Source organism: Eptatretus burgeri, chromosome 14 (genome assembly GCF_056783735.1).
Source record: "Eptatretus burgeri isolate ZD-2024b chromosome 14, Ebu_testis_v1, whole genome shotgun sequence".
NCBI classification, from domain to species: Eukaryota; Metazoa; Chordata; class Myxini; order Myxiniformes; family Myxinidae; genus Eptatretus; species Eptatretus burgeri.
In genome coordinates this window covers 33,607,449-33,623,171 of record NC_140974.1, presented here as the reverse complement: position 1 = coordinate 33,623,171, position 15,723 = coordinate 33,607,449, and the positions used below count along the sequence as shown (strand labels likewise).

General features: G+C 43.9%; 1 protein-coding gene across 6 annotated transcripts in view; it reads right to left on the bottom strand.

Annotated features, from left to right (window-relative positions):
- The window catches only part of LOC147012940 (traf2 and NCK-interacting protein kinase-like), a 262,159-nt gene that overhangs the window by 146,084 nt on the left and 100,352 nt on the right, over positions 1-15,723 (bottom strand). For all 6 annotated transcript variants that reach the window (XM_085854314.1, XM_085854315.1, XM_085854316.1 and 3 more), the window contains one exon: positions 9,941-10,031. In XM_085854314.1, coding sequence (XP_085710440.1) covers positions 9,941-10,031 — 91 coding nt within the window. The remainder of the gene's footprint in view (positions 1-9,940; positions 10,032-15,723) is intronic.

Below are 15,723 nucleotides of genomic sequence, written 5' to 3'. Positions count from 1 at the left end.
CGGAGGTTTGGAAGCGGGTGTGAGTCACTCCCTCATGAGCCGCACATCTTCCGAACCCGTAAAAAACATAAATGGATATACGTTCCTCTGGAAAGGAGTTCGGCCACAAGACATAAGGAAGATGATTACCATCATCCGCGATATTTTTTCCATCACACCACTTCTACAGTGAGACAAATTAATAGTGCATAAAGGTGCAACTGTTAGAGACCTCGCTTTAATTACCTCCTCCACCTAAGGTCGACAGAGGTTATGTTTTCACCCCTGTTTGTCTGTTTGTGAGCAAGATATGTCAAAACATCATGAACGGATTTGGATGAAATTTTGTGGACAATTTTGTCTAACTTGATAGAACTAGTAGGACTTGATAGAACTTGATAGGACAATTGTGGTGTACAACAAGGACGAATTGATTCGATTTTTGTGAAGATCCGGATCCTGATATGAGATTTTTTTCAGTGATTCTTCATGATTGATAGGACCAAAAACGATATACAGCACGAGATCTCAAAAGCTTGTGGTCAGATTATTACAAAACTTGGTGGATGTGTTTGTAGGTGAAAAGAACAAGCTGATTTGATTTTGGTTCAGGTCCGGATGCAGATCTGGCCTATCAGTGGGATACAAAACGAAAACTGTTCATTTTGGCAGAGATATGTGCTCTATCGAGCGCCATCTTTTTATTTAGTTTTTTTCTTTTTATCACGTATTGTTGTCATTGCAGACGGAGCAAGCCCTAATGCTTTCACAATTTCAATCACTTTAAACTGCCTTAACACATCAAATTTTTCATCCAAGGGAATAGCTTTATGGTCTTTTTTCACACTTCTGCTATCAATTGCATGTGACGTACACATAATGGGTATTCATGTCTTTGCTGGCTGTGAGCCAGAGGTCAATAGATGTCTGGGTCGGGCCTGAGAAGTCATGGTTTCACTGGATCAAGGGGTGTGGCGCTGTCGGTATCTGTGCAAGAGGACGAAAGTCTGAGTCTTCAGGTCCTTGGTGCATCCAGTCTTGCTCTACGGATGTAAGATTTGGACTCTGACCAGAGATCTGAGAAGGAGACTTAATTCCTTTGGAATCAGGTCTCTTTGGAGAATCCTTGGCTATCACTGGTCGGACTTTGTGTCCAACGAGCGGTTGCTGAGAGAGACTCAAATGAGATTTGTTACCTGAATCATCCGTGAACATCAGCTGCGGCTGTTTGGACATGTGGCTCATTTTTCTGATGCTGATCCTGCTCACCAGATTCTCTCATCGAGGGCGTCTCGTGAGTGGAGGAGGCCAATGGGCCAACCAAGTGCCTTGTGGTTGCAGCAGGTTGATCAGCATCTCAAGGAGATGGGGATGGGCCAAGGGTCTGCCTGGGGGATAGCCAGACGGAGGCTCCTGGAGTACCGGCGGAAAGTGGACGCAGCGATGTGCTGCTCCGGCACATGCTCCCATACCTGACCTGTGTGAAACATCAATCATGCCCAAACTACTGGGCCAATTGCCACCAAACTTGCCACATAAACCAAATTGGACCTCCTGTGGAATATAGGCTCAAGGGTTTTTTTTTTCAAAGTGACCATTAATAATGATGATACCGCTAAATTAAGTTCCAAATTATATTGTGCCGGTTTGGGGTGTGGCCTTGACATCAACAGTTCCTACCCCCTCCAAATGCCACGTTTCACTGCTTTTGACTGCATTTCCTTCCCAACTTGAAGACTGACACATGTGAAAATTGTGGATTTTTTCGAGATTCTTCCTTTCTGAGCTGAGTTTATTGCTGCATGATTTTTTTTTTATTGTCAGAGTTAAAACTTTAATTTTTTTATTCCACCATTTCATGTTCCCCTGGCCCAGATTTTTTTGTTTGTTTGACGAGGCCTCCTGTGTGCAGACGGTCGTTTTGATGCATTGTTGATGTGTGTTCGTGGGGGACTTGCCATAGCCGGTGTGTGAAGGACTTGGGCCGGGGAATTCCCTCCGGTCAACCCAACAGGAGTGCGGCATTGATGGTTGTGGGAGCTGGAAAGGGATGGAGGTGAGGGGGGAGAATCTCCCTTCACATTCTCTTGAAGGGACTTTATTCGGACATTTTCTGTGGTCAGTGAATGACTTCATTGTATTATTGTATTTTTCAGAGACTTGAAATGTGCTTTGGCAGCAAATGTCGCTGCTCCCTTCCCCACCCTGGTGATTCTCCTGCTCCCCTCGGCCGACCGGTTCTCCTGCTCTTCCTTCCCCGGTGGTTCTCCCCCTTCCCCACTGGGCCTTCAAATTCTCCTACCTCCTCCACCGGCCCTCTAACTATCCTATGAACCCCCCCCTCGGCACTCTAACCCTTCCACCATCCCCAGCAATTCTCCTACACCCACCCGGCCCTCTAACTCTCCTACCCTCTTGGTCCTCCAACTCTCCTACCCCCCACGCCTCTCTCATTTTTCCCCCCAAGGGCAATGCTGAGTACTCCTACTAGATATATTGGCCATAATGATGCCTCTATAGTGCCTTCAGAAAGTATTCACACCACTCAACTTTTGTCACATTTTGTTGTGTTACAGCCTGATTTTAAAATGGATTAAATTTAATTTTTTTTCATTACTGATCTACACAATATACCCCATGATAACAAAATGAAAACATGTTTTTAGAAATTTTACAAATTAATGAAAAGTGAAAATCTGAAATGTCTTGTGTCAATAAGTAGTCAACCCCTTTGCTATGACACTCCAAATTGAGCTCGGGTGCATCCAATTTCCTTTGATCATCTTTGAGATGTCTCCACAACTTGAATGGAGTCCACCTTTGGCCAATTCAATTGAATGGACATGATTTATAAAGGAACACACCTTTTATATGAGGTCCCACAGTTGAGGGTGCATGTCAGAGCAGAAACTCAACCGTGAAGTCCAAGGAACTGTCCGGAGAACTCCAAGATAGATTTGTGAGTGGGCATAGATTTGGGGAAGGGTATAAAACAATTTCTGGAGTGTTGAACATTCCCAAGAGCACAGAGAGCATCATCATTAGGAAATGGAAAGAATATGGAACAACCCAGACTCTTCCTAGAGTTGGCCGTCCGACCAAACAGAGCAAATGGGCAAGAAGAACCTTGGTCAGGGAGGGGACCAAGAACCCAATGACCATTCTGACAGAAATACAGAGTTCCTTGGCTGAGATGGGAGAACCTGCCAGAAGGACAACAGTCTCTGCAGCACTTCACAAATCTAGGCTTTATGGGAGAGTGGCCAGACAGAAGCCATTCCTGAGAAAAAGGAACATCACAACATGCCTGGGGTTTGGAAAAAGGAACATGAAAGACTTTGAGAGCATGACGCAAAATATTCTGTGGTCTGATGAGACGAAAATTGAACTCTTTGGCCTGAATGCAAAGCGCTACGTCTGGTGGAAACCGAGCGCAGCTCATCACCCATCTAACACCATCCCTACCGTGAAGCATAAAGGTTGCAGCATCATGCTCTGGGAATGCTTTGCAGTGGCAGGGACTGGGATACTAGTAAGAATAGAGCGAACAATGAATGGAGACAAATACAGGTAAATCCTTGAGGAGAACCTGTTTCAGAGTGCAAAAGACCTTAGACTGTGGAAAATATTTATGTTCTAACAGGACAATGACCCCAAGCGTACAGCCAAAACAACACTGGAATGGCTTCAGAACAAGAACATGAAAGCCCTTGAGTGACCCAGCCAAAGCCCAGACTTGAATTCCATTGAGAATCTGTGGAAAGACTTGAAGTTTGCTGTTCACTGATGCTCCCCATGGAACTTGACAGAGCTTGAGCAAATCTGCAAGGAAGAATGGGAGAAAATCCACGAATCCAGATGTGTAAATCTGATACAGACATACCCAAGAAGACTCGAAGCTGCAATCATTGCCAAAGGTGCTTCTACAAAGTATTGACTCAGGGGGTTGAATACTTATTGATGAAAGACATTTGTAAGTAATTTGTAAGTAAGTAATCATTTGTAAGTAATTTGTAAAAATTTCTAAAAACATGTTTTTGCTTTGTCCTTCTGGGGTATTTTGTGTAGATTGGTGACAAAAAATTCCATTTTAAATTCGGGCTGTAACACAACAAAATGTGACAAAAGTTGAGTGATGAGATTACTTTCTGAAGGCACTGTATATCTATCTACTGTGTCAGTTTTAGACACCCAGTGACAAAACGCATCACAGTGACAGAGAAGTTGTTGGCTTGCTGCATTTATCAATGGTTTCTTCAGTGTTTATTTTGGATGTTGTGTCCAAGCTGGAACCACAAATGATTTACGAGTGGCCGTTAAGTGGTGCATTGTGTTCCGGGCATTATTTAACACGAGTATGCTTATAATTTGATTATGGAATGAATAATTTCGTACATATGACTGTGTAATGTTGACAGAGGCCAGAATCTCAGTATAAATGTCGAGTAAAAATGTGACATGCTCATGTTGGAGTTAGATTTTATGGTTTGATGGCCCGTAGAACGATTGGGAGTTTGTGGGGAGTTTCTGTCCGCCATGTAGATATAGATCAATTTCGTATTTACAAATAGGTTATTATCCCCCACCAACCAACAAAGTTGGTGGGGGAAATAGAAATGGTTGTTCTTGAGGGAGAGGCTATCGGGACTGTTTGTGAGCTGAATATATAATTGGAAAACGGAGACAATAGCGAGAGCAGAGAGAGGAACGAGTCACCATTTGCTTTGTGCAGGGCCACATAGGTGTGCTGTTTTGTGTTTATCCTTTCATTAAAGTATGGATTATGCTCGACTGTTGATTGCACATTGACGATTAAATAATCTTTTCAAAGGTTTCATGAAAGTAGACATATTGGTCTTCTGCAGTTATAATGAGCATTTCAGTGGGATCTTCACCCTCTAAATTGGCATGTGAAGAATCGTTGTCAGTGTTTCAGCCTCAGTGATTTCAGCTCTTTCGGCTACCTATCATGAAGGGACATGCCTCCCAAAATGGCAAGACGATCACAGTTCCCTATTTGGCCTTCCCTCGTGCCTTTCTCTGTAATTATTTCTTTACTAACCAATACCAATGCTGATGTTTGGTGTTGCTTGAGCTACTCAGGAAGGGCAAATCTTTTCCCAAGCACAAGATTGCAAACACACTTTTAACCCAATCTGTCTTTTTCTTCTAGATACATGGAGCCTGTCAACATGTGCTTTTGGCTAATGAGCTCCACATATTGTGAGCCCTTTCATGGTCACCTCAGCCAATTGTCTCATTTCTTCCGACCAGTCTACTACACCTGCAGTACAAGATAAGATTGGAATGGCACAGGTATTCAGGTCAGGTATGGGAGCATGTGCCAGAACAGCGCGTCGCTGCGTCCACTTTCCGCCGGTACTCCAGGGGCCTCCGTCTGGCCATCCCCCAGGCAGATGCCAGGCCCATCCCCATCTCCTTGAGATGATGGTCAACCTGCTGCAACCATGAGGCACGTGGTCGGCACACTGGCCTCCTCCACTCATGAGACTCCCTCGCTGAGAGAATCTGGTGAGCAGGATCAGCGTCAGGAAAATGAACCACATGTCCATACAGCCGCAGCTGACGCTCACGGACTATGCAGGTAACAAATCTCATCTGAGTCTCTCACAGCAACCGCTCGTTGGACACAAAATCCGACCAGCGATAGCCAAGGATTCTCCGAAGACACCTGGTACCAAAGGAATTAAGTCTCCGTCTCAGATCCTTGGTCAGAGTCCAAGTCTCGCACCCATAGAGCAAGACTGGAAGTACCAAGGACCTGAAGACTCGGACTTTCGTCCTCCCGCACAGGTACCGGCAGCGCCACACCCCATGATCCAGTGAATCCATGACTCCCCAGGCCCGACCCAGACGTCTATTGACCTCTGACTCGCAGCCAGCAGAGACATGAATATCACTGCCAAGGTAAGTGAATCTCTCCACGTCCTCAACATCCTCACCACAAACAGACACAGACAGGACAGCAGCATCCAAGATGTCACTGAAAGCCTGGATCTTAGTTTTGACCCAAGAAACCCGTAATCCCAGCGGCTCCGACTCCTCATTCAGCACCTCGAGGGCCCCCAAAAGGATGTCTAAAGTCTCTGCAAAGATGACTGCATCATCTGCAAAATAAAGGTCCGAGATCTTGACATTCCAAAACAATGCACCGCAACTTGATCTCTCCGACATCCTCCCTAAAATCCAGTCCATACAAGTGCTGAAAAGTGTGGGGGTCAGTACACACCCCTGACAAACTCCAGTAACAACTGCAAATAAGTCAGAGGTGGTACCACCACACTTCACAGCACTCACAGTACCAGAGTAGAGTTCAGACATCAGCCCACGAAGACAAGCCCACGAAGTTCAGACATCAGCCCTAACAGCTTGGTGGCACCCCACGAAGACCAAGAATCCTCCAGAGGACATCCCGATTCACTGAATCGAACGCTTTACAGAGATCAACATAGGCTGCAAGCAGCCCCTGCCGAAACTCTCGTCTGCGTTCGGTGAGGACACGAAGGGCAAGGATACGGTCAATCGTTGACCTCTTTGGTGTAAAGCCTGACTGCTCTGGACGCTGGTGCTCAAGCAGATGGTGGCGAACCCTATCAAGAATTATCCGAGTAAAGACCTTGCCCGGCACTGAGAGCAGCGTCACCCCTCGGTAGTTGTTGCAGTCTTGGCGATCACCCTTCCCTTTCCAGAGAGGGACAACAAGGCCCCTCTTCCAGTCAGTTGGGATGATGCCTGTGTTCCAGGCAGAGCACAAAACTGCATGCAACGACATGAGTGCAGCATTTCCACCAGCCTTGAGAAGTTCGACATGGATGCCACAGATCCCCGGAGCTTTGCCCCGTTTCAACTGGTTCACCGCAGCCCGTGTTTCCACAAGCGAAGGTGGACCACAGTTGATTCGAGGGTCAGCAACAGGGATTGTAACACCCTTGACGTCCAACTCGACAGCTGGGGGATCAGCCGAGTACAACCTCTCAAAGTAACTGGCCCAGCGGGCCTTCACTTCAGACTCCTCTGTCAAGAGCCTACCACTCTCTGCTCGAACTGCAGTGCTCCAAGGGATGGGTTGGATGAACGTAATGCGCGAATTCCCCTGTAAGCGGGACGAGAATCACCTGTCCACAGGTGATGCTCTACCCCCTCACAGATTGCTCGCACATAGGCCTCCTTGTCCACCCTCAGTGCACGTACAGTTTTACGCCTCAGCTCCCTGAACAGCTCAGCTCTGCCATTCAGCCTGGCCCTGCGACTCTGGTCAATGGTATCCAGTGTCCCTTGAGAGACAAAATTCTTCTTTGCCCTGTGGTGAACTCCAAGGCATCCACCGGCAACATCAAGGACGGTGGTCTTGAAGGTGCTCCTCAACTCTTCAGGACCCCCCAAAGCACCCAGACCCCCCAAGTGTCCACTCAGCCTGTTCGCAAACTCCTCAGCTACTCTCTCATCCCTGAGCTTGGCAACATCCAGCCTAGGCTGGGATGGTACCATTCTCCAGGATTTAAGGTGCAGCTTTAGAGTTGCTACAACAAGCCTGTGGTCAGTATTGAGGAACTGAGCACTCCGGTAGACCCTGCAGTTCTGGATCATCCTCCAACGACCGTCAATGAGGACATGGTCAATCTCCTTTGCCACACCGCCAGCGTTGGAATACCAAGTCCAGCGATGAGCTTGTGGGCGCTGAAACCATGAACCAGCCACCCTAAGTCCATGACTTCTTGCAAAGTCAAGGAACTTAGTGCTATTCTGGTTCATAGTTCCTGACCCATGGGGACCAACACACACCAACACACACCACAGCTCTTGATGGTATGAAAAGGTCCAAATCCTATTCTTTTGTGTAGACAGAGCATTTCCTTGAAATCTCTGGTAGCTTTTTTCACGTATTGTTGTTTCACACGTGTTTGATTCATTTTCTCATTATCAATGACAATAATAATAAGAAGAAGAATAATAATCTATATATCATGGAGCAAGTGTATGTGATTAGGTATGTATGTATATTTTCTCTTCACTCATTAGTTGGACAGCTGACCTGATGTCACCCACAAATGAAACCTGAAATACTTAACCAAAAGTATCCAGAGGATCCAAACGACCCTGAGGACCCAAATGACCCCGAAGACTCAAAGGACCCCAAAGATCCTTAATGACCCCGAAAACCCAAAAGACCCAAAAGACCCAAAAGACAGAAAAGATGTCGAAGACCCTTAAAAACACCTAATACCTAAATACCCAAAAGACCCCGAAGACCCAAAAATGCCTCACAGACTCCGAAGACCCAGAAGTCTCAAAAGACTGAAAATACCCCAAAGACCCAAAAGACCCTGAAGACTCACAAGATACAAAAGACCCCAAACACTTACAAGATACAAAAGACCCTGTGGACCCAAAAGACCCTAAAGACCCTTTAAAGAACCTGAATAACCAAAACACCCAAAAGGCCCCGAGTACCAAAAAGACCCCGAAGACCTAAAATACCCAAAGGACCCAGAGGACCAAAAAAGACCCCAAGGACCCAAAAGGCCCAAAGGATGCAAAAGACCCACGGGCATCCAAATAACCCGAGGACACAAAAGATCCAGAGGACCCAAAATGACAAGAGGACACAAAAGACCCTGCAGACCCAAAAGACCCAGGGGATGCAAAAGACCCCAAGGACCAAAAAGACCATGAGGACCCAAAATACCTAGAGAATCCAAAATACAGTATCTAGAAGACTCAAAAGATCCAAAGGGACTATCTGGGACTCAAGGAAGTTCTGCATAATGTAAAAAATGCGTCTTTAGGTCCCTACCCCCCCCCCCCATACATACACACACACACACACACACACACACACACACACACACACACACACACACACACACACTCACATACAATCCCAAGTCCTCAAACACTCCTCCCAACTCTGTCCTCTCTCTGCCTCCCCCCCCGACCAACCACTACACCCAAACTCGATGCTCCCCTTCCCCTTTCTTCAAATCCTCAAACCCCTCCCAACCCAATATCCTCAACTCCCCCTCCCCCCACTCAAAAGCCTCAAACCCCTTGATCCCAACTCTGTCCCCTCTCTGCCTTCCCTCCTCCTTTCTTCTTCAAGTTCTCAACTACCCCAAACTGAAAATATAAAACCCCAATTCCAACCCCCAAGTCTTCAACCCCCCCTCCCCTTTCCAACATCTCAATCTCCCTCTTCCAACTCCATGCACCCTCACCCCCTCAACTCTCTGTCCTTCCCTTCCCATTTCTTCCTGTTCCTAAAAACGTTACACAAAGAAACACAGGGAATTTTGGCACATGAGAAGACCATTCGGCCCATCATGCCTGTATTGTTCCTGTCCCCATTTGTCAAGAACAATGTTTAAATCAAGGCGGGACCTTAAATTCACAATCACTTCCGTCTTTCTTCCCTTGTCCTTACGATAATTCACAGACCGATGCTTGTGTATTTGTTTGTTTGTCATGCTGCTCCTCCTACAGTTGTGGCCTGATTACTTCCAAACTTGGATCAGCATGACCCCAATTAGTGTATGTGGGTGATTTTATCTTTTCCATTGGTCTTGGGTGGAGGGGGAGATTGGCAAGCAAAATCTCCATGTCAATGTGTATCGTGTCACGCCGCCTCCAGGTGGGGGAGGATATTACAAGTCTCCATCATTTACAGTGCAGTGTTCCTGTCCCCACGTTTTCCACTCCAGTGAGGTGTTTTGAATTATGATCAGTAGGTATGTTTTTGCTTCATGCACGTAACTTCGTATTAATTGCCTACACAGAGCTGTCATTTGTCAATAGACTGCCCCAATAAAGGTATGCATCAGAAGAACGTGTTGCATACTTGGAACAAGATCAACCATCAGACGGGTACTCTGCTAATAATAATAACAATAATGATAATAATAATAATAATAATAATAGTAATAATAAAAATAATAATAATTACCCAGTTTCACTTCGGCCTTTTCTGTGAGCAAAACGTTTTGACCTTTGATGTCCCGGTGGATGACTCTGTGCTGATGAAGATGAGCTAGTCCCTATGGATGTAACAAACAGCAAATAAGCATGAGGTTAAGGGAACATCCAGCAAATTCCAAAACAAAAGCATGTTTTGTTTTTGAAGATTGAACGAAAACTAGTTCAGGACAAAAAAGAAAAGAAAAAGAAAAGGAAAACGACGTATGTTCCATCTGACCAATATCACATTCCAATCACAGCCTTCTTGCATCAAACTGCAATATTTTATGTAAATGCTGATAAACTTGGGTAAAATAGAGATAAACATAGGTTTTAGGGTATTCCTCAAGGTTTTTAATGTGTCACTCATTGAGTTGAAGATCAAACAATTAAAAAAATACATATACAGTATGATAATTTGGCCAATATAAAGATACCACACAAATACGTTTTAAGAACTGGCTTATGAAATCTTATTAATCAACATGTTTTTAACATATACTCATGATTCATCAGATCTGAGATGTATCGTGGTAGCTCTGATGTAGCATACTCACCTTTTGGTAACCTAGAGTGAGCCCCACGAGGGGGTCAAGAGGTGCTTGGTTTTCTCTCTGAAGCAACAGGTGTTCATAAAGCACTGTACATAATTTTGATACCACTCAGGCTCTGCCTGCTATGCTTTTCTCACGGATATACTCATGAGTTTTGGATCCGAGGGTCCTGAATTCAAATCCCGCTCAGCTGTTGAATTAATACCAGGTGGGGTTAACTCATCCTTCCGAGGTCGGCAAAATGAGCGCCAGCATGGTGGTATACTGTGTCGGAGTGGCGACCCATCTAGGATTGTACCAAATAGCCAAGGAGACTGCTTAAGCAGCACCAACGCTCTGCACAGAGTGTGGTCCCAATCTCCTCCTCTCCTCCTACTCATGAGTGCCCGAGATGGAGAATGGAACACGTCGCTCAGTTTACAATCATTGCACAGATTCTACCAAACATTGTCCTGAAAAGTTGCATTCCAGGTGGAATGCATACTTTAACATCGTTGGAAAAATCCGTATTCAAAATGAAGGCATCATAACCTTGTATTGTCCAGCAGGCCAGGCTCAGACAGCTATGTGAGTTAGTGACGTTTTTATTTCAAATACAGTGTGTTAAACATTCACATGACTACGAAGTACCGGGGGGGTTTACGCACAGAATTTGAAATGCCAGGGGGCATACACACCTGAACATCATCTCTGATGTCAACTCATTTTCACAAAACACAGAATTGTGCAATGGAATGCCATCAATTATGTTTGTCATCATGCCAATGAAATTCAAGGTATTTTAAAGATATTTATACTCCCCTCAGGAAAAATAATGTGTTATTGGCCTTTAATTGCTTATCCATCATTGCAATGTCTTCCATCAATGATATACCTTTCTATTATGCTCAAGTAACCTCCTGAAACTATGGGTGAAAGGCACATTTGATGGTTTATTCAAGATTTAATTGGCCATGAATAAAGGATTTTCACTCCTCGTCAACCGCTCACAATTTTCCCGGGCCAAGGAGTGGCTGAGTGCGCTCTAAGGGGAATTCATCACGTTCACATGATCACGATTACCTTTGAACAAGAAAGACAAGATGGTGAGCGCTATTCATGAAAGTAGTGTGCACTACCATGCTTCACTTAATACAAAGGCTGTAATATAGCTGTGGCTTCATGAGGCCGTGCAGCATCAATTAAAAATCGTGCAAATAATAATGAAGCTGTTCGTGTAAAGCTTCCTCAATAATTTAAATTGCAAGGCATAAACTAGAAAGCATCTCAAAATGCAAAGCCTGTCTACATCCACTTTGTACTCAAATTAAACGATGAAAACAACAGTTAAAAAATTGTACATTTTATTCATTTGTGTTCTCCATATTCTCATACAAGGTTTGATGAAAAGTTGATGACAAAAGCTCAATTGGCAAAGAATTTATGGCCTGGACAGACACACCGAGGCTCAGTGGTAAATAAACAATAAAAAAGACATAAAATGTAATAGCCCCCGTTGTTTTAGTAATTTGCTGTGTCGAGTTAAAGGGAGAGCCCGTATTGATGTACAACTAAAATGGCCACCAGTCTGCCAGTCGGCCATCTATGATCAGTTCACAAAATAAAATGAGGGGCACGTGTGTGGAATGATGTCCTGTGCTTTTGCTAACTTTGAACAAAATCGGATCAGGCATGTCTAAGAAATGGTTGGGGACACATTTAAATAACAAAATAGCCACCAGTCGGCCATCTTGGATCTGATCTCGGAAAAAAGAAAATGACATTCATATGTAAGCCATCATTCATTATCTGTGTGCCAAGTTTGAACAACGTCGGTAAATGCATGTCCAAGAAATGGTTGAGGACGTGTTCAACATCGGGGTGTTTTATAACTAAAATGGCCGCCAGTCTACCAGTCTGCCATCTTTGATGAGATCACAAAATAAAGTTAGGTGCTTGTGTATGATATTGTATGCTGTGATTTTGCCAAGATTGAACAAAATCAGACCATGTATGTCAGAAAAATGTTTAGGGACACATTTAAGAAACAAAATGGCCACCAGTCAGCCATCTTGGATCTGGTCTCAGAAAAAAAAAGACATCCTCATGCAAGTCATCATTCTTCCTCTGTGTGCCAAGTTTGAACATCGGTGAATGCATGTCCGAGAAATGGTTGAGGACGAGTCCAACATCGGGTCTTTTTACAACTAAAATAGCCGTCAATCGGCCATATTGGATCTGAGCTTGGTAAAAAAAAAATGATGTTCCTACGTCAACCTTCATTTGTTATATGTGTGCTAAGTTTGAAGAACATTGGTAAATGCCTGTCCGTAATATGGTTGAGGAAGTGTTTGACACCGGGTTGGGTTTTTTTGCAACGAAAATGGCTGCCAGTCAGCCATCTTGGATCTGATCTGGAAAAATATAATGACATACTTATGTAAGCCATCATTCATTATCTGTGTGTCAAGTTTGAACGACATTGGTGAATACATATCCGAAAAATGGTTGACGACGTGTTCGACAGTGGGTTTTTTTTTTTACACCTAAAATGGCCACCAGTCGGCCATCTTGGATCTGATGTCGAAAAAAAATAACGTACTTATGTATACCATCACGTGTTGTTTTTGTGCCAAGAATGAATAAAATCGGTCCAGACAGGTCCAATATATGGTTACGGACACACACATGCACGGACACGAAAATCGAGACCAAATCCATAAGCCCCCCCCCCCCCGTTTCGAATTAAGTCCAAAGGGGACTAATAAAGAAATACAGAAGCAATTTAAAAAATGGAGCTTCTCACACTTGACGTCCTGTAGTGAGGCTAGTAAGGGCTATTTATAGCTCAAATGGTGAAAACGTTATGGTCTGGACAAACGGATAGATAGGGTGAAGATGGGGACCAGGGAAAGTTCCATTTGGTCTTAGAGATTTACGAGTGGAGATGATGAGCAGTCGCGGAGGCGCATGCACAATCACGTATACATGGATCGTAATTATCCATACACATGCACGGTTGTGATTGTACATTAACACACACACACACACACACACACACACACACACACACACACACACACACACACACACACACACACACACACACACACACACACACACACACACATTACACATGATTATATGTACATATTGATATGTGATTGTACATATTATCTGTATAATAAAGGAGCCATGTCTGTCTGTTTGTCGTGTTGTAACTTGAGAACTGATTAACGGAATTCAATGAATCAAATGATGGTAGATTCAGGGAACTCCCGAGAAGGTATGTGATGCAAATACTTTTTAAAAATTAAGAAATCGATTATACATGGATGGGTAGATGGGCATATGTGGCGAAACTGCAAATGCCAACTTGCGGCAACAGTTATCCCAGCACGGAGGGAAGGATCTCCCAGGAATCCTTTTTTATTCACTTGAGACTGGATTCATGGATTTAAACAAAATCAACAAGCCGGTGGATTCAGGGAACTCCCAGGAAGGTTTGTGATCACAAAATAAATAAATAAAAAATAGGACTGCACATCCTGAAGCTCACCTGGATCAAGAGCAACAGTTACTCAAACCCCCCGCAGCCCGCCTTATAACTTGAATTTTTTTTAATGCCGTGAACAAACTTTGGTACATCACATGTGATGAAGGTTGTAGTCAACTTTCATTGAAATTGTGTATGTAATTTTGGAGAAGAGAGCAAATACCAATGTTGGGGGGTCAAAAAACCCCCACATAGACCCCCTTAATGAGTGCAGATTTTCTTGCAGTCAATATACTTTGGTGTATCACAGGTGATAAAGTTTGTGGTCACGTTTTATTGAAATTGTGTTTGCAGTTTCGGAAAAGAGAGCAAATACCTATTTTGGGGGGTCAAAAACACCCCCGCACACCCCCTTAATGAGTGCAGACTTTGATGCGGTTGATAAACTTTGGTAAATCACGGATGATGAAGGTTGTGGTCAAGTTTCATCGAAATCGTGTGTGTAGTTTCGGAGAATAGAGCAATGGCGGGTCAACCCCCCCTTCCAATAGACCCTCTTAATGAATGCAGATTTTGATGTGGTCAATATACCTTTGTTAGGCATCAGACATGAAGCTTGTGGACAAGTTTCATCAAAATAATTCCTTTGGTTCAACCGATAATGACTGACGTGTTTACAGACTCATTGACTGACTGAGTGACTGACTTACCACCGGCCACTGCTCGGTCGCATAAGCTCACTGGACTAAAGTTCAGGTGAGCTAAAAGGGAAGGTTTGTGCCTTGGGACATTGGGCATACATGGCAAAACTGTAAAAGCCAACTTTCGACACTGGTTATCCCCGCATGGAGGAAGGATCTTCCAGTAATCCTTTTTTGTTCTTACCCCATAGATTAGTCAGAACAGCAAAGATTGGTACGTATTCCCGTTAGCGAAGCGACAGCGCTTACATGCTCGTACACATTGTGATTCCACACATATTATACATAATAATACACATTATACGTGATATATTATGCAAACGGTAGAAGAAGCACCTGCTCCCAATGGCCATGGGGGTTATGTTATTATCCTTATTCAAACGTGTAATTCAAAATTCCTTCCCAAAATACCTCTCACTGCACAAATCAAAAACCCTGACTGCACTGGAAAATGTCGGTAGAGGAATACTGAACTGTAAAGTGTGGGGACTTTGTAATACCCTCTTCCACCTGGAACGGAGCTATAAGACACACTTACATAGAGAATTTGCATTTTCACCCACCCACCCTCCACCCCTCAAGTCCACCAGCATAGAAAGAAAAACCCCTATGCACTAATTGGGGTCATGCTGTTCAAACGTAGCAAGTCTGGATGTAATCGGCCCAGAACTGTAGGAACAAACAAACAAACAAGAAAAGACATCGCGCAGAACACGATACTTGCAAAATCCATTAAACAAATTTGACCTTAACAATAATAGGTTGAATTCAATAACTACATATGCAACTCCTCTGCAAATTTGAAGTCAATGAGATGAAAATTGACAATTTTAAAATTTTGGCCTATGTTGACATCAAAAATAATAAATTAGTGGTTGAATTCTGTCATCTGATATGCAAATTCTCTTCAAATTTCAAATCAATTAGATGAAAATTGAGGACTTAGAAATACCACCTTAGTTAGTTGTTGACCTTTGGCCCATGTTGACCTTTTGGTTGATGTTGACCTCAAAAATAATTGGCTGGTTGAGTTCAGTGACCT